At 30.2% G+C, this 20,574-nt stretch overlaps 1 protein-coding gene and 1 pseudogene across 2 annotated transcripts; both read left to right on the top strand.

Annotated features, from left to right (window-relative positions):
* Positions 1-1,406: 1,406 nt before the first annotated feature.
* Positions 1,407-7,184, top strand: LOC101244153 (probable prolyl 4-hydroxylase 9). 2 transcript variants are annotated; one of them, XM_019211960.3, is made up of 8 exons: positions 1,407-1,863; positions 2,083-2,196; positions 3,061-3,218; positions 3,692-3,794; positions 5,258-5,353; positions 6,327-6,392; positions 6,486-6,591; positions 6,978-7,170. In XM_019211960.3, exons 1-8 carry the CDS (start codon positions 1,741-1,743, stop codon positions 6,992-6,994), a joined length of 783 nt encoding a protein of 260 aa, XP_019067505.1. In that variant the 5' UTR covers positions 1,407-1,740; the 3' UTR covers positions 6,995-7,170. The 2 variants fall into 2 exon arrangements, with proteins under 2 accessions (XP_019067505.1, NP_001296726.1); NM_001309797.1 differs by having other exon boundaries at positions 1,627-1,863; positions 6,486-6,605; positions 6,978-7,184.
* A 3,400-nt stretch (positions 7,185-10,584) lies between these two features.
* On the top strand, positions 10,585-12,916 carry LOC112940984 (probable esterase KAI2; annotated as a pseudogene).
* Positions 12,917-20,574: the final 7,658 nt, after the last annotated feature.

Raw genomic sequence — 20,574 nt, forward strand, 5'->3', positions numbered from 1 at the left:
TCGAATTTTTTCGATCTTGTTCAAGATTTTAGTTCTTCATGATCAACAACATGGGAATTTTGTATCTCGTTCAAGAATTTTTTCGATCTCGTTCAGCATGATCGACAACATGGGAATTATTTAATTTCCATTTATAAAAATTTTCAGTTATTTTTTCGATACCAGTGTTGCCATAGGAGTATGGCTTTCCACTAGGTGAAAAGAGGAGAATAATAGCATTTGCTTCTGTCAATGCTGAAAATTCTCTTGAACAAACTCAGTTTCCTTTTTGAAAAAGTAACATAGCGTGCCTCTTTTGATTCAACCAACTTCATTTCCTATTTTTCGTTTGACATTATCAAATTACTTGAGATAAGTAGTTAAATTAGTGTTTTTTTTTAATTTCAGTGAAAGCGTGAGTTTCAATTTTAAACTATCACTTATTAGTTTGAGAAGCACACTTTAACGATGTGAGTAATATACAATGAGATTCTTATGTTTATGAGAAATAATAGTGATTATTTTAAGGGAAAAGAGTCAAAAATGTCCTTAAATCGTGTGAAAAGAACAGTTTGTTTGTAGTTTAGCTCAAAAATGCCCTTGTAATCAATATTTTGGTCCAGAAATGTCCTTATAGTTACAAAATGGGTTTAAAATGTCCTTTTACGAATAAATGTATTTTTTCTTTTTAAACATATCTTCTTTTTAATTAAAATATTATTGAAGAACACTATTCTTGTTTTATTTCTTCTAAAATCATTTTAACAAATAAAAATGCAGAAAATAATTTTTTAACTTCATTTATCAATTAAAACTAAATAATTTCATGTACTCTTTCGACGTATAATATATTTTATATATATAAAATTATAATATATCCGTCATTAATTTATATTTATATAACGATAAAAAATAATAATAACAAATAAGAAATATACTTATTATTTTTTTCTGATATGAAGTAGGATTAACATATGCTATTTTTTAAAAAAATATAGTGTTAGAAAAAGAATGTGTTAAAAAGAAAATAATAATATCTTTATTTGAAAAATGAGCAATTTGAGCCATTATATAACAATAACAACATTTTTGGATCAAATCATTGACGACAAGGACATTTTTGGAGCAAACAACAAACATAGGGCATTTTTATTCCTTTCGTATAGTTTAAAACATTTTACAGCCAAAGATATTTTTTTCCTTTCACGTAGTTTAAAGATACTTTTTTTACCCTTTTCCCTTATTTTAATAGTTTACAACTTATAAAATTCTTATATTTATGAGAAAATATACAATATAATAATTTTATATCGCATATCTTAATAAATTTTATTTTCATCTTATAATTTCAAATTATGATATCATAATTGACCAAACAATCCTTAATTAAACAGGTTCGAGCCATTAAAAAAAAGTTTTTCGTAACAAGTGTAATCGGTTCTCCCTTTTTACTTGGACACGGGAAAGTGTATCTGACTGTATATTTACAGATGGAGTAATTATTAGTACTATTTTTTTTTCTTCAAAATTGAGTAGTGATCTTCAAATTCGTAAAACATTATGGGTTAAATTGTAATTTGATAATATTCAAACTGTACGTGCTAGGCGCTTCCCTTTTAGGAAACGAAGACGACGTTCCGTTGAATCAGAATTGAGGACTTTCCACCCGCCGACGGAAGTCAAAGGTCGTCGGCATTTGATCGCCGGACTTTGTGAACTAATACAAGTAGTAGTTTTTTTCCCCCAGCGATTCCAATCAAAATGAAGAGCAGAGGGAAATCAGTCATCGGAGGATGGTGGAACCTAGGCTTACCTTCCGTATTTCTATTATGTCTCTTCTTCTTCCTCCTCGGATTATTTGCTTCTGTTCTCTTCTCTCAGCAGGTGCTTTCTATTTTCAAATCGTTATTTATACTTAATTACATGTTTTGTGGTACATTATTTGTTTAGTAGTTGCAATTGAACATGTAATTTTGTACCAAGTCTGCAATTGCTGTCACTAAGTAGAAGGAATAGCTAGTAGTGCTTACTAATTTTGTAAATCTGGATCTGCGCTGTTTGTATATATGTGCTGATTGAACTTTTGGGTATGGTAATTGGTAGGATGTACCTAATGTAAGGTCGAGGGTGCTTGAATCTGTTGATCTGGAGAAGGACTTTGATCCCTTGCCTACCGGTGTGTCTGGAGATGATTCCTTCACTTCCATCCCCTTTCAGGTGTGTTTCTCTTGTTTCAGTTGCGAAACTGTCAATTCTCCTTGTTTCGGATTTCAGTTCTCGTTTCTGAGCAGGGCGAACTGAAGTGTCCAGAGATTCTGCTGTGTAATCAGTTGTCAATTGATTGCCATATTCGTAAAATAGATTTCTATTTGAAGAGTTTCCATAAGGAATATTTGTCTAAGATGTTTTTCTAATATTGTCCCCTAAATTTTGAGCTCAAATTAGCACAAAGGGGCTTGAAGTAAGTAACATGTGTAGAGTAATAACAAATGTTCAAACTGGCACTATAGTATATATCAAGTTTTAAACTGCATTTGCTCCATTATTCAGGGGCAGAATTTGTTAATAATCTAGTTGTACTCTTATGCTGATGTAAAGATAGGCTATGAGATAGATACCAGGAAAGAGCTCAGAGGTTGTTTCATCAAGTGTAAACCCAGGTTTTCTCCATGTTTACAAACTTATTAGCTAGTAAATTGAATTCTGAAGCATCTAGGAAATGTTTATCAGACATGCAGAGCAATCTTGCTTTGATATATATCCTCCTAAATTTTCACTTTTCATTGGATTTGATCAAGGAGTTTCATTGTCCATTCTAATACAGTTTGATAAGTCACCCTTAACAAGGTCTGAGATTTTTGCCTCTGACTCAAACGCATCATGTATGTACGTAGGTCACATCTCTGCAATAGCTGGGAAGATACCATATTAACTTGTTTTATAACTTAAATCTATGTTGCTAAACTTGTAATTATTTAAATCATTCTATACTTATAAACTCTATGAGGGTTCTTTATGTCTAACTATTATTAAGTTCTTATATTGCATTTGCCTGTAAATATATTTACATTCTTTGCGTAGGTTTTAAGCTGGTTCCCTCGTGCATTATACTTTCCCAATTTTGCGTCTATAGAACAATGCCAGAGCATAATTAAGATAGCAAAGACAAGTTTGGAACCATCATCATTGGCTCTTCGCAAAGGAGAAACAGAAGAGACCACCAAAGGAATTAGAACGAGGTATATACGACTCCATAACTCTCATTTTTGTCAATCAGTTTCTATGCGAACTTTCTATCAATGTTGAACATGAACACCGAGACCTTTATTTAAGTCTTTACATTGTCTTAATTTCAGAGTGATCAGATTCTTATTAATTAGGTAATTTTTTCCAAAACTTATTTGATAATGTCAGAAGATCTAAACGATAATCAATTCAAACATGACTTCTCCTTCCCATTTCTGCTAAACTAGGTCACTGAATATATGGTGTGTGTTCATTTATCATCTTGTTTTGGAAGACAGCGAATTCACTATGTTCAAAACCACATGTGATTTGTTCTTTTTAAAGTTTCAATGACTTGTCTCTAATATTTTGTAATTTGCTCCAAAATATAAGAATATGATAGAACTTTGCGCTTCATGTGTTAGTATCTTTGAGAAGAATCTACATACCGTGCATGAGATTTACATTATCTTGTCAATTTCTTTAGTTCTGGCACGTTTATAAGTGCATCAGAAGACAAAACTGGAATCTTGGATCTTATTGAGGAGAAAATTGCAAGAGCGACAATGATCCCCAAGACACATGGTGAGGTAAAGTTCACTTACATTTATATCTTATATAAAATGCATTAAGCTCATAAGAACTGCTTATAAAAAAATTGCATTAAGCTCATCTCACCACATGTAGTCTTTGGTTTTGCTTCCATGTCTTAGATATTATTGATTTGATAAGTGGCAGAATTTTGGAAGAAAATCATTCTAAATCCCCCCACCCGCCAAAAAAAAAAAAGGCCCCATCCAAACGGCTACCCCACCTATCTTGCTCAGTGCAACAGCAAAACTGTCGTTACTCTGCATCCTAGTTTAGTTGGCATCATTTGTGTAGTGCTAGTATTTGGGAAAAAAAAAAGATTGTGATTTTGAAACTAGTTAGATATCTTAATAAAACTATAATATGAACTTCCCATTTATATCTCGTTTGATTGGCATAGAATAAATTATGTGGACTTCAATTTTTATAATTCTTAAAAGCGAATATACCAAGAAAAAGATTAAAATGTTTATTTCTGATAGCTTTGAGAATTTAAAAGAAATGGATCCAATTTAGCTGTTGAAGTAATCTTATGTTATCAAGTGATATACTGAAGAACTTAAAAGAAGTGGGCCTCATTTTTCATTTTGATAAGGAGTATTTTAGCCTTTGTATACAAGATCAATACTTCTCACTGAAACACTGATTCGTCATGTTAATCTGAGAAGTGATATTTGAAATTTGAAGTTCAGAGTAATGCCTATTAAGTTACAGACTACGGTGAAGTAATAAAAGAATTCAGAATGGTAATGCAATGAAACTCGGATGACAGTTTACCGAATTTGGCAGGTGACTTTGAGGCCGTTAAATCTAAAGTAGCTAAGATGCAAGAGATTATGGTATAGAGTAGGTGATCATAGATCTCATAATGGTGTGGATACACTGCTTCTAACAAGAGATTCGTTTTCAAAGGACAAAACCATGAGTCAGTGGGTCAAGTTTGCAGTTCTAAGAGACAAAAAACACTAGTTGATTCTTTCTATTTGTCCTAGCCCTGGTGGACAGAGTTACTAGGTACCTGTTGCTGTTGGGAGTTGGCAGGTATACTGTGGAATTAGTGGACGTGTGCGAAAGGTGGTCCAGACACCACGGTCATCAAAAAAAAAATATCTGCGGTTTGATTAGCATCTGAAATTGCCTGGTATGGAGGTTTTGAGCTGGTTTTCCATAATACTTCGGTCAATTTCTTTACTGGATTTTGCTTTGCAAGTAACCAAATATATAACACATGTTTGTTCCTAGTACACGTGACAATTTACAGCTTGTCAATCTGCTAACTTGATCATTGTAGATTAATAAACATTGGTGTGATTGTATCTCAATTTTCTCTTTATCGCTTCTTACTGATTTTGAATGATTATCTGCTTCAGGCGATGCCAAGTGTTATATTCCTCCGGTCATTATTTTTCTTGAAGCTGAATAATTTGACCTTTGCTCTTCGGTGAACTTGTACGTGTTTCAGGCATTTAATGTTTTGCGGTATGAAATTGGGCAAAGATATCAGTCACATTATGATGCTTTCGATCCTGCTCAATATGGCCCTCAGAAGAGCCAAAGGGTTCGTATGAACTAAATTTTGCAGTGGTGCTATTTTTTCTAATTGACTCACTATTTCTCTTGTAGTTCAATTGAAATCTTACACAAAACGGCATCATGGATGGTGGAATACTATAGTATTTGATTATCTGTGCATGATGATGTTGTGCTTATCCATGATTCCATGTTACTCATATACATCCTCCTCTCCCCAGGATTACATATAATTAAAATAGAAAACTTTGATGTGTTTGATTTAAGTATTGGGTTCTATGTCGTAAATAAGCAGAATTCGGTTGCAACAACTCCACATTTTTAATATGGCATTTTACTCGCTTTACCTCAAAACTGCAAATGCTGGTCCTTCTGTGCAGTACTTTGCTGAACTCTCTCTAGCATGTGTCAGATGACAAAATTGATAAATAAATATGCTGCTTTATCTCTGATTGGAATATGTTTTTCAAAGATGGGGGCAGTTTTTTTTATCATTAAGCATATGTATTTTATGAGAAAATTTATCAAAAGAAATTAGTTGCATGCTTTAAGTGTAAACCATCTTTATTTGTACAATCTAAATATCACTCCTAATGGAAAGTCTTCAAAACATGTCGCTGTCTACTGTTTTTTTCAGTTAGAAGATATTGTTTTATCTTTTGACTAAAGAAATTCAATTGTTATCGTGTTCTCCATTACTGCTTTAGTAATTTCTCTTCAATAATCAAGATGATAATAATTGTTCTGTTGGTTTCTTATCTTGCCATTGATGTGACATCCTCTATATCCAACTTATTCTTTTCTTCATGGAAAATTTCTGATCTTAACTTCAATCTTGGAAATTGGAACCATCAGGTGAAAATGTGTCGAGCAAGTACAGGGATTGTACTACGCTTTTAACCATGACATATTCATTGGTCGAGAATTTTTTCACTGGCATTTAATGTTAAGGAATGCTTGTTTTTACTTGTCTGGACTAAACTTTCATTAATCTCATCTAGGTTGCATCCTTCTTATTATATTTATCTGATGTTGAAGAAGGTGGGGAAACTGTGTTCCCTTTTGAGGTGAGATCAAGTTACTCTCTACTCTCTTTCTGCCGATCACTACCTATCTTTGTGTGCCTGACTTGTAAATGGTCCTTTGTGGTTCATCTACAGAGCGCGCAGAATATGGATGGTACCTATGATTACAGCAAGTGTATTGGTTTGAAAGTGAAGCCACGCAGAGGGGATGGACTTCTATTCTACTCACTGCTTCCAAATGGTACAATTGATTTGGTGAGCTATTCGAATGCATTCATTGTTCTGATTGTTCATTGGTGATTTGTTATAAAGATCAATAACACATAGAAAGGAGTAATCAGTCAGTTAAGAAATTTGTTTCAAAGAGCTGATCCTCAATAGGTTAGCTGGAATATAATGCGAACTTTGTGCCATCTGTAGCTGCTAAATTCTAATGCTGCTATGTTAGTTTGCTTAATGCAATTAGAATATGCTCTTCGCCTTCCTTTTACTTCTTCCAGATGCAAGAAATTGTAAATGATCGTATATAAATTACCAAGGAAGAGGATGATCAACACAATGTAATGCATACTTTCATTATTCATACATGGCCTTGCGATTTTCATGTTTGTTTGAATTTTAATGCAGACATCACTTCACGGTAGTTGCCCAGTAATAAGAGGAGAAAAATGGGTGGCCACCAAGTGGATCAGGAATATAGAACAGGACGAGTAAATGCCTGTACAATAAAGTGTTGTTCATTATGTATTTCTAGTAATTTAACCTGAGTGAAGAAAACAGTTTTCGAGTTGATAGATTTATATAATGTGAATTTATTGTATCCTTTCCAGTTCTTCATTTTCCATCTCTCCGACTTTTTTATACCATAACTTTTAAAAGGCATTATTTCTTTTTTCAAATTTGATGCCCAATCAAAAACCTAAATTGAAATGGAGGGAGTATATGGTAGCAAAGCACATGCCTGGATTGTTGTATTCCATGGCAATTTGAGGAGAAAATAAAATTTCTTAACCACTTACGAAATGAACAAGAAAAAAAATAATCTTTTCAGATTTTCTCGTGTGTAACCACTTGTAAAATAGACATAATTTTTGTAAATAAAAAACTACGAAATCAATTGGTCGGCGTGCCTTCAATTTAAGGACGCAACTCACGGAAAAGGTTAAACTACATTGACAATAATATCTAGCTAGCTACACGAAGACATTTTCCTCATTTCATAAATAAAGCAAACGATCCCTCAAATACATGTAATTGTCAACCATATCTAATATCTATCCACGAGGGTCCACCTCTTTTTAAATTATATGGAAAAATGGTCTGATATATTTCTCAACTTTGTCATTTGGAGCTGATATACCCTCGTTATAAAAGTGACTCATATATGCCCTTACCGTTATACAAACGGCTCACATATACCCTTCATTTAACGGAAGTTAAAAAATTAGTTTTAAATTTATATTTATTACTTCTAATTTTTTTTTAAAAATTATTTAGGGATATATATGATTCTTCTATCAAAGTTCAAGGTATATTTTAATTTTTTTCATACATAAATTTTTTTTTGACTTCTTTTATTATAATTATTTGAATTTCTTATTCTTATTTTGTTTTTTTCTTTTCATTCCTTAGTTTAAAGAACAAAAAATTAAACTATTTTTTTGTGTGTATTGTAATTTAATTCGTATTCGAAGAAAAAATTTAGCCATCTACAATAAGTTTTACAAGAATATTAGTGAAACATAAATAAATTTGATTATCAAAATAATAATTATAAATTAGTCATTGAAACAAAAAAAATTCAAAAAAAAAAATATGTTTGACGAGGATTAAATTTACTCATATGGGATTATATTTTTTAGAAAAAAATAATAAAAATATAGATTAAAATTATTATTTTTTTCATTTCCGTTAGAGTAAAAGGGTATATGTGAGCCATTTGTTTACAAGTAGGGTATATATGAGTCACTTTCATAACAAGGGGTATATCAACTCTAAATGACAAAGTTGAGGGGTACATCAGACCCTTTTCTCAAATTATATTTTAATGTTTTCTTCATTTCAATTATGATATAGTTTATTTGAGTTTGAAGTTTAAGGAAGATTTCTTTTCTCTTTTTTTTTTCTAAAAAAACACTTAATCTAGTGTAAGTCAAAAATATTTTGTGCAATTCTAAACCATATCATTAATGATAAAATGAGTAGTTCAAATGAATTAATAGATATAAATTAATAGAGGCGGATCTAAGATTTAGAGTCACTGGATGTCAAGCGGAGGCGGATCTACATAGTGCTAAGCAGAGACGAACCCACACGATTTGATAGGGGTGCACGTGCATCTATTAACCTAAAAACGTAATTACGTGTATATATGTATATCTATAATGAAAAACTCACATAAAATATGATATAATCAACAGTGCACCCATAAGAAGCGAAGGGGTATCCTTGTTTAGTTGGTATAAACTTGAGGAACCACTCGAGGAAATACGATTTAGTCTAATTTCATTATTTTTATTTTAAATTTAGCTTATAAATCATATTTTAGCCATTAGTTACTAATCTAATACTACATTATTCGTTAATTATAGTAAAAATTTTGTTAACTACCTAAATTAAGATAGTATTGGTGCATCAAAATCTTCAAATTTTGGATTCGTCTCTAATACTCAGTAGACTCATTGATTAAATCAATTTTAGATTCAGATAGAATTATTCGTCTTGTGGCTGAACGAGAGAGCATGATTGGGCGATGAACGAAAGGCTGAAGCTTTAATTGATGACAATTTTTTGTTGTTCAAAAGTTTAAAGGAAGAGTCAGGATTTCAACGGTGAAGAGATTTTTTTATCATATATTTAATCTTATAAAAAAAGTCAAAGAATTAAATTAAATTAGTTAAAAATAATTATTGGTTAATACTTAATGATAAGTTAATAAGTAAAAAAAAATCAAAAAACAAAAGAAAATGTGCCTTGTGGTTTAAAAAAAATGTTGCTAGCTGGATCGATCCCACGAACTAAGACCTATCAAGTAGATGGTCTACCATTGCACCAAAGATTATTTTTGTTCTATGGGTGACACGTTTATTATTTATACATATATTATATATATAAATACTTATACATAAATAGAATTTCTGTCGAAGCCTGTGAGTGGCGTGGCACCCCCACAGGCCTTAATAGATCCCTATAAATATACATTACTTTTTTTAAATGGATTTGAAAAGGTGAAGGTTTCCGCGTGCAACAAAACTTTTTAGCATGCTTATTAAATGCAAGTAGACTTTTCTCATAGACCCAACAATTATATAAATTGGAAAAAGAGGCCAACACAATAATGATATCCTCATCTACTTTGTTGATCATGTCTTGGTCATATTCTCGGCTTAAAAAAGAATGACCTGTTTTTTCTTTAATTTTTTAAAAAGAATGATTTTTTTTTTGGTAATATCTTTTATTTTAGTTTTTTCACATGGTATATTTAAGATCACAAGATTAAATGATAATTTTGTACAATTGACATAACGTTAATTTAGGATCAAAAGATTCAAAAATATTTTTTATATTATTAAATTTTGTGTCAAATCAAATCAGATCACTCTTTTAAAAAGAGTGAGTATATTTTTATAATATTAATTTGGTTAATCGAAAGGGTTTGATCCTTAGAACTTTTAATTCTTTTCAACTCAATTAATGCTGTATTTTTGGTTTTCCAAGAGTTATATAACTAATTTTTTAAAATTAAATTGAATTAGATTATCTCAGTATTTTAAAACTAAAATCAATTATTAACAAATTATAAGAAAAATATCATAAATTACTGTTGCTCTTATATCAATATGTCAAAATTAAAATATATATTCTAAAATATCAATAATCTCAAAAAGCAAAAAGTATTGCATAACTATTTGAGAGATGAGTATTAAATTTATTATATTATAATTAGAGATTCTCAATCTAACATTTATTTGTGATTTTCTTAAAATTTCACATAAAAATCTACACTTTACAACTTTATGTTAAAGTACTTGAGTATTAAGAGAGAATATATTGACAAAAAAAAATATTTTTATCGAAGATCTTTCATGCTCCAAGTCAAATAAAATTGAAAAATAATTGATTCGAGTGACCCCAGTATCGATCCACTAGATCTATCCAAAGTCAAGTTATGTGGCTTGCCAATATGAAAATGATCAAAAATTATGGCATATGCTTCTTTTTTGTTATGTCTTTATTTAATAATTATGGCATATGCATGCATTACCTTTTGGAGTTTAGTTTCCACACCACACAACTTTATTCTACGACCAAACATATATATTAATATAAATATATAAGTAAATTTCAGAGTGGATCTGTTGTGTGAAGAGTACGATGGGAGTAATTAAAGAGGCTCACAATGTTAAAGTTATTGGGTCAGGCAAGACTACCGTTGGTACTTGGTCATGGTTTCGGCACTGATCAATCAGTTTGGAAACATCTTATTCCTTACTTAATCGATGATTATCGTGTTGTTCTTTATGACAACATGGGCTCAGGTTCGACTAATCCAGATTCTTTTGATTTTGAACGATATGCCTATGATTTATTTGCCATTTTAGAGGATCTTCAAATTGATTCTTGCATATATTTGGGACATTCTTTGTCATCCATGACTGGTGTTGTTGCTTCTATATTTCGTCCTCATCTCTTTTCCAAACTCATCTTACTTTCTGCTTCACCAAGGTGAGATCATCAATGTGATTGCCATTCAAATTTAAATAGGTTATATTCAACTTATATATGATATATAATATAGTGCAATTATTTGTTTATTTATTTATTTATAATTGTTTGTGGTATGAAAGAATTTCATGCATTTACTTGATTCAAATTAATACTAAGTACATTTGATTCATACTTTGTAATATTTTTACTATTTCTTTCAACTTTGAGTGCGCACAAGTAGAATCTTAAACTTGTATAAAATCAAACAAGTAGACACATGTATTCTACATGACATAATACATGTAGGATGCCATGTAGGATACAATTTTTTCATGTAGGGTGTCATGTAGAACAAATGTGTCTCACTACAACAAAAACAACTTTTAGCGACATTAAATATTGACACTATTAAAGAATGTTAAGTCTTTACCGGCATTAGTTAAGCATCATTAGAACCAATGTCGCTAAAGGCTTTAGGAACATATACAAAGAGTGACAATTGCCGCTAAAAATATATATTTAGCGACAATTAAAAATTAAATGCCGCTAATGGTCATTTTTGTTGTAGTGTCTATTTGTTTAATTTTATACAATTTTAAGTGTCTACTTGTGCACACCCATAAATAAATGTCATAGTTACCCGTTAACGCCAAGTTATGAGTCATGTTTATATATTATACCTTTTCAAAATATTTTACATACTTTTAAAAGATTTGTAAGAATAGTAATATATTTAGTGTACTCTACTACTCGCTCTAGTATGAACTGTCGAGAAACTATTTTAGGGCCTAAATAAATTGTCACTTTCTACTAATGCCCTTTTAATGAAGTGAAATGATTAAGAGAAAAATAACATAAAAGTTCAGACTATTACTCTTGTAACTAATCAAGGTTATTTGTGCATCTTTACCAAAACGTTCAAAACCTCAAGGGAATACAATTATAAGTGATTACCTTATCTAAAGAATTAAGCTGTTAGAGAAAACATATTTTTTATAGTTAATCATATTCTCAACACATTCACTCATGTGTGGGTATAATTCTTTTTCATGGGCAAGCACGTAGATATATTCTTTTTATTATGAATGTCGGTGAGATTCTATCTTAACATATTTATCTGCTCTGATACTATGCTGAAGTGTGTGAGCTTAAGTTGTTAAAAGGAATACACTTTTCGTAACATAATTTTAGTAGTTAATTATATTCTCAACGATACAAATGTTTCCTCTTTATATAGGTTCATAAATTCAGATGAATACTATGGAGGATTCGAAAAGGAAGACATCGATTAACTATGTCAAGCGATGGAGTCGAACTACAAGTCATGGATCGACGGTTTCGCGCCGCTAGTAATCAGCGGCGACATGGATTCAGTGGCATTTCAAGAATTCAGCAGAACGTTATTCAATGTGAGACAAGACATCTCATTAAGTGTTTTTCGAACAATTTTCACGTTCGATTTAAGGTATTTTCTCTGTCGTGTTACGGTTCCTTGTCACATTATTCAGAGTTCCAAGGATTTGGCCGTGCCAGTGGCAGTTTCGGAATATATTCACCGAAATCTGAGCGGGAGGTCAATTGTCAAAGTCATCTCAACCGAAGGTCATCTCCCCCAGTTGAGTGCACCGGAGGTCACTATTCAGGTGCTGCTTCGTCATATTTCTCATGATATTACTATTGATCGCGAAGTTTCACAATAATTCACTTTTACTTGTTGCTTATTTTCAAGAACAACTTTCACATATAGCATACACAAAATTCATATTTGTATTTTATATCAAAGTTTGCATAATTGCGCTCCATAGCAAACATGAATACGTATAATTCGCTATACATATACAAAGAAACCAATTTCATAATTCGCTATACATATACAAAAGAAAGAGTTGTATATAAATCAATTGTACAATGTGTGTATGTATAAAACGAGAAAGAGAGAAAGACAAGAAAATTGGGCAGGGGAATATGTGTGTTTTGTATAATTATAAGTGTATAGGACGAAGATATGTGTATTTGCAAGTGTATATACAATTTTCTCTCACTTTATACAAACAGAAACACAATTTATACATTTCGTTTTTGTTTGGATAAGGGATAGAATGAGGGTGGCGAGCGAGATCTGGGAGAGGGGAGAGAAAGGAACGAAAATATATGTATATATACAATTTTTTCTCGCTTTATACAAACAGAAACATATTTTATACACTTGTGTTTGTACAAAAGTGAGAGAAAGCGAACGATAGAGGGAGAGTGGCAAGCGAGAGTTTAAGGGAGAGAGGTGACTGACAAACAGTTTGCTATAGGGTACAATTAAATTAAAATGTGATTATAGCATTTAATTTGATTTATTAGTTTACCATTATATACAATTTTCCCTATTTTTAATAAAAAAATTTATTTTATTTTGTCACTTTTGTTAAATCAAGAAAAAACACTTTTTTTTTGCTTAAAATACCTATATCAATAATTGTTTTCTTTGATGAGTGTGTCAAGTCAAATAAAACAAATAAAAATGAATGGAGAGAGTATCTGGTAGCTATTTAATTTAGGTTAACCTATATTAAATAACTAGTGAAACTATTCGCGCGACTATATAAAATATTTATAAGATAATAATATAAAATATGTAATATTTAGGTTAGTATCGAATATATAGATCATATTAATATTTCTCATCGTCTGCTATATCATAGATTTATCTTAAACATATAAAATATATTTATTTATTTTGTATATGTATATTTTAGAACAAAATATTCACGATGGTGAAGTAAATGGAATAAGAGATAATATGTTGAAATAACAATACACTGTATTAGGTTGCAAATATTTTATATGTCTTAATTTTCTCTAACTTTTGTAGGAGTACTAATTTTCTATTCAAACTCTGATTTCGCCAAAACAAAATTGATTTTTGTAAACTTTTATTATTACATTTGCTTATTATCATTTTTGAAACATTAATTAAATATTTATAGGACTTACAAAAAATGAAACATATAAAAGTTATGAATGATATTTAATATCAAACGTTACAAGTAAGATGAAGAGACATGAGTTATAAATAATTCAAATGTATAAATTTATTAGACTTGAAATGTATACTAATTATGTATTGATATTAGATATAAAATAAATAAATAAAAATAAGGGGTGAAAATACAAAAAAAAAAAAACAGAGAAAACATAATAATTGGTGATTAACTAAAAATTATAAATACTCTCAAAGCAAAAAGAATGGTGACATATTGTTACATACGCAAAAAATGACATTATCAAAATAATATTTTATTTTTAATTACTTTTTAAAAATTATAATACAAATGAAACTAATCATCATAAATTTTGTTGTTGTTAAAATGAAATAATTATATTAATATAATTTTCATAACAAAGAGAAAGTAAAGGATCAAATGATTAGCATTGACAATATAATACATTTAGCTAAATTATTTATATAAATAAAAATTTAAAAAACTCTAGCAAAAATAACTAAGTTGCTAATACAATTCAAAGTGAAAAAATAATCTAGATTATGCTTCATTTTTTTTCCTCCTACCATCTTCCTTTGCAAAGAGATCCACCATCATGTTTTGATACATATGTCAAACTCTTCATTATATGCAACTAACTGAATTAAAAAAAATCATACACCAATTAAAAATAATTATGTCAAAAGAAAGAACGAACTATAAACTATATTAATATATTCGTCTATTATCATTTAATAGTACTAACCATACTAAATAATAATTATTTCTTGAAATCTAACAATTATTATAATCAAATTATATTATATCTGAAAAATTAACTATTAGAAAGAACAATTGCATAGGGGCAACACATTGGTAAGAATTATAGATGTTTTTCCAACCATACTTACTTGATAAATTATAATATAAACATAAAAAATAATATATTAAGAAAGCATGTCTAAGTACATAAAAATAAAAAGAAAGACTTTAGAATGAAATATATCTTACCTTCATATACTTTTTTTTGTTACATGTTAGTTAATTCACAAACCAAATACAAATTTATATAGACAAAAATAGAGGAATAAAAAATAAAAATATACAATGAAATATTTCTTACCTTCATGTGCTTCCTTTTTTGTTACAAACCAAACCTATATGATGAGAAGAGATATGATGATTGTGAATGTGAATCTTCATGAAACTAATACGAATTTATAGGCAAAATTACAAAATACCATAAGACATCATAAACTTACAAAGTTAATTTGGAGGTCATGGGACATAAAAATTATGAGAGTTATGAATATTATTTAAAGTAAAAATTAAAGAGAGGCAAGTCATGGGTAGTAACTCCTAGTGAATAAATTAAAAAATAAAAATAAAAACACTTAAAATATAAAAGAAAATTTATTATGATTATGATTTTATGATTAGAAGTGAGATAAACAAATAGAAAAAAAAATATAAAGAGTTTTTTTTTTTATAAATGGTCCTACATTAATAAAATATTTATTTTTATAAATAAAGTAATATATTTTTACAGTAAAATAATTAATTTAAAATTAAAAAAGTCAAAAATGAATAAATTATATTTCTCCTTTTATTATAAGTGAGATAAGTAAATAAAAAATATGAAGAGTTTTTATCATAAATGATCCTCCATTAATAAAATATTTATTTATAATAAATTTAAGTGACCTTTTAATAATATAATAATTAATTTATCTATAAAAAAAAATCAAAAAAAAAAGATGAAAAAAGTTAAATTCAAATGAAGGTCATAAAGAGGTGCCACATCACCTTAATTTTGACACATATTTTGTTTGGTTGATAATTTGAAATAATTAATACTAATATTAAATAGCGCATAAGATAATATATCTTATAATGCTTGATTTATCTCATACAAGGTTCAATTATCGTATAACGTATGCCACATTTAATTGGTGGTATTATATAATACCTATACTAAATTATGCAACAATCTACTTATTATGAATAAGGCAGGAATTAGATTAATATTTGTGTAATGATCTCTTGATCCGTGTGCTTAAAAAAAAAAGATAAACAATACAATCCCACTATATTAGAGCTTAATTACTTGTATTTATGTGAGTTTTCGATAATATTATTTCGATAATTATGCGAGTTTTCAATGTTATTATTTGGATATTTATGTATGTTTTTTTATATCCTAAGGGTAAACCTATGTATTTTATATAATGCATAGCATAATATTATTTGTTGACGTTCATGCTACAAACGGTTAAATACCTTCGCCCGAGGGATTATTAGGGAGAAGGGAACCCTGCCTGACCTACTATTGCCAGATTCCTTGCTCGTATTCCTTTGATTAATAAAGTACGGCAAAAATACATTATCGAGATTGATTTTTTAGCGATAATAACTATAGATTAACAAAGAGTGATAAAATATTTATTGATATTGGATTTCTAGACTTTAGAGACATTTACAAAGTGTGTTAAATGATGTTAAAAATACATTTCAGTAGTAATTAAATTAACTTTTATTATTAATTAATTGCCGTTAATGATTATTTTTGATGTAGTTTAGAGAGATGCTAAGACAAGGAATATGAAATCTTCCTGTTTAGTATAAACTATACAATTCAACTTACAAATTAATAAAGTTGGCTTTTTCACATACTTCAATCCCAACCCCTCTAGGTATTTGTTGGCTGTAATTTGGACCATCCAAGAACTCCCATATTTTCAAAAGACTTTGGCATTAAGTATATTCATTTTAAAATGTCTTGTTTCTTGACTACTAAAATATAACCTTCCTTTCGATAATGTCTTGATATGGGAGAAAAATAAGGTACCCCTGCCAAAGAATCAGTCATGAGGCCATTCTTAATGCACTACCATCCATTAAAATGATTATAGTTAAGTGGAATAAACTAATGAAGATAATCAATTTAGCGATTCTCCTTGATAATGTATTATGAAATAAAAGCAAACTAGTAATAGTAATATTGAAATAAGAATTGTAGAGATGAGAGATGAAAGTTCTTATTTTTTCACAAGTGTCTCCCAAATCTTTAAAACCTCAATTTATAGTGTTACATGTAGGCATACAAAAAAGATAATTATAAACATACTAATAATCCTTAAAATGTAGGAAAGATTAAGGAATGTGGAAGATAATGAGGAGGTAATGGAGGTGTGGGTATTGTAAATAACAAGTTTTCGAGCCGAGTAATACAAATATCAAGACAGAAAAAATGGAGTAACAAAATGTAGTACTCCCTCTGTTTAAAAAAGAATGATTTAGTTTGACTTAAATGAAGTTTAAGAAAAGAAATAAGACTTTTTGATCTTGTGGTTCTAAATTAAATTTATGTCAAATGTAATAATGTCCTTTAATCTTGTATCTTTAAACATGTCATGTGGACAGTTAAAGTTAAAGTTTTGTCAAAAAAAAAAAAAACAGGATCATTCTTTTTGAAACACACTAAAAAAGAAATGAGATCATTATTTTTTAAACGGACAGAGTATTTGATTTCAAAATGTATTAAGTGTTACAATATTTATAAATCATCGGATTCTTCTTTTTCGAATATAAACTTAAGTGTCTTTAAGCTCGATCTTTATTTTGACTGATTTGATCTTTTGACTTGTGAATTTGATAGATTTGATCTCGACTTGTACTTGAATTCAATGATTTTTGAGCTTGTTCTTAATCTAGTGGTCTTGATTGAGTTGTGGATTTGATATCGACTTGTACTTAAATTCAAGGACTTTTTAGTTTGTTCTTGAATTTGGTCTTGATCATAAGTTGTGGAGTTGATATCGACTTGTACTTAAATTCAAGGGTTTTTGAGCTTGTTCTTGGTCATAATCTTGAATTGTGAATTTGATTTTGACTTGTAGTTTGATTTCAAGGGCCTTTGAGCATGTTATTAAATCTGGTGGACTTGATCTTGAGTTGTATTTTGAACTCAAGTGCTTGAATACTTGAACTTGTAGCTTATTGAGAAGTATTTGTGTTTGATCCACGAGAGCATGTTCTCAAAAAAATCTCCCTTTAAGAATAATGGAGACCCCTAATTATAGTTGTAGGGAGTGGTCTACCTATGTGATTTGATTGGTCGGTCGAATTGTATTCCACGCTTAAAGCTCTTATGTGATTGGTCAAAATATCTCACATACACACATGACATGATTGTAGTGACTCATTTAATTTGACTTGAATTACCACATAACTTAGCATATACCATGATTGTCGTGTTGGTCAACGGATGGCATCGACACCCCGTCTATCAAAACACGCCTAGTCGATTCCCTTTCGTGGGTGCCCACTGCCTTGGGTAGTTTCTTGACCCCTAAATGCAAGGGTCCTCCTCAAGGGCCCTTGGTTGGTCCTTGAGGAGTCGTCCCCAGACGTTTCGATCATGAATCAACTTAAACACATGTTAGACACCCTTTCACCAATTTTCATCATTTTTCTACTTCTAAAAGCTAGTCAAATAGGCTAAGGCACACTAGTACTTCCTTGAACTAATTTCCGGACGTCATGGACGTTTTGGTTTCTAGACTTCCTAAATGACTTGTATTCATTAAATTAGACTTTCAAACACTGTCTAAACCGTATTACACTTAGTTAGGCTCTAGAACATGTCTTAAATTTCCGAAGTGTTACAAGAAGAGATGATGAAAGAACAAATGGTCGCTTTCATGACTAGAATGCAATATGTACTTGTTCTTTTTCTTTCTAAACAAGTTTCTCCTTTCCTTGACTATTCTTCTTTCTTACTTTTTGACAATTATTCTAGGACTTGATCCATATATGTAGTTGACTTTGTTCTTCTAAATTTGGGTTTCTGAATGGCACACACAAAGAGTTGGACAAAATTTCCTGAGATAAATATAAATTTATATAATTGTTCAACTTTCAAAATATGGCTCAATTACAATTTTGGTGTGTAGAAGTGTGTATTTTATGATAAATTTGTGGTTCCTTTTGAAGATTATATTCTAGTACAATATTTGATTTGAATTCTGAGTGATTGTATTCTACTGCTATTTATTTGTATTACGTTGTTATTTTGCTATATTTTATATGTTGTTGTATGTCTTTTCTTCTTTTTATCTAGTAGTTGAAGAAAGTATCCAGAGATACTACTTATCGTGCATTTGAAAATATACACAATAATTATAATTAGAACAATAACTTAAAAAATTTTCATGCTAACTGTGTAATGTCAACTCTGTTGAAATGTAGTCAAGATTTTTCTTTTTCATTCTATCATAAAATTACTTGATAAAGGTGTTGCTTGCATGCTTGCATCCTAATTCTGATTTCAAGGTTGTATTGTTTTAAGAGAATTGTCTGTGGAATAAAGAGCAATGACAACCTCCTTATTCATTTTGCTAACTTGAAGCTTTGGTTGTTTGTATTGAACCCCTACTATAGAGAAGTTCAAAATTTTTATTACATTATTTGTGTTGAATGCCTTGAATCGGACCCGTTACAACAGAAAGGACGGGGGTCTCGCTGCCCGGTCAGCGAGTCGGGGGTCCAGGGGGGCGACGCTTCCCCTGGCCTGGGGTCCGGGGGTCGGAGACGCCCCGGCCCGACGGTATACAATGTTGTTGTATTGGGCCCTTAATTATCTGTCAATTCTGTATGTTGGGCCCAAGCCTGTTAGGGCGTAGCTTAGCACTATATATAGACGCTATGGCAAACCCTATTCTGTATTCTGTTTTTTGCCTCTCCATAATAAAACTGTCCCCCCTCTTCCCGTGGACGTAGCCAACTTATTGGTGAACCACGTAAATAAATCTGTTGTCTTGTTTTTCGCGTTTATATTTTCTCGTATTATCTCGAATTCAGCACAACAATTTGCATTAGATTATGAAAATTTCAAAATAATTCTTTGTTTTTCAGTGAAAGTTTTTTTGATTTTATGGTATATAGGCATGCAAATCACTTATGTACTAGCTAGTATGTGTTTCAATTTTTAGAATAGTTTGAGTAATTACGATATTTGGTTTGACAACACTTTTGCAACGATGTAAAATATTATTGAATGTTGTGAATAACTATTTAGTAATTTTGGAGAATTTTATTTTTGTTGAAAATTTACTATCCTTTTGGGTCGTGGTATGGTGGTTGATTAAATACGATTTAGAGGTGACAAATTTAATAGTTTTTGTAGTGACTATTGTTCTTGGCTTCTTGCTTAAAGTTGTTCCTTAGTAACGAGGTAAAATTTGCCAGAAATGGTATATTAATTTAGTTGTAATTATTGTCGTTGTAAAAGTATTTATATAGTAACGAGATAAAACTTGTCACAAATGTATTATTAGCTTTTGTGGCAACAACTTTTGCTACTAAAAGTCCTTTTTTAGTCGTGACATGGAAGGTGTCGCTCATTTGATTTGGCTTTTAGTGGCGACATAGTCGCCATTAGATACTTGCTTTCAGTAGCGACTAATTCAAAATATATGATGTATAAATATTTTTAGTGGCGTAAAATCTTACTTATTGTGGCAATGAATGTCGCCACAAATGTT

Source organism: Solanum lycopersicum, chromosome 2 (assembly GCF_036512215.1).
Source record: "Solanum lycopersicum chromosome 2, SLM_r2.1".
NCBI lineage: Eukaryota > Viridiplantae > Streptophyta > Magnoliopsida > Solanales > Solanaceae > Solanum > Solanum lycopersicum.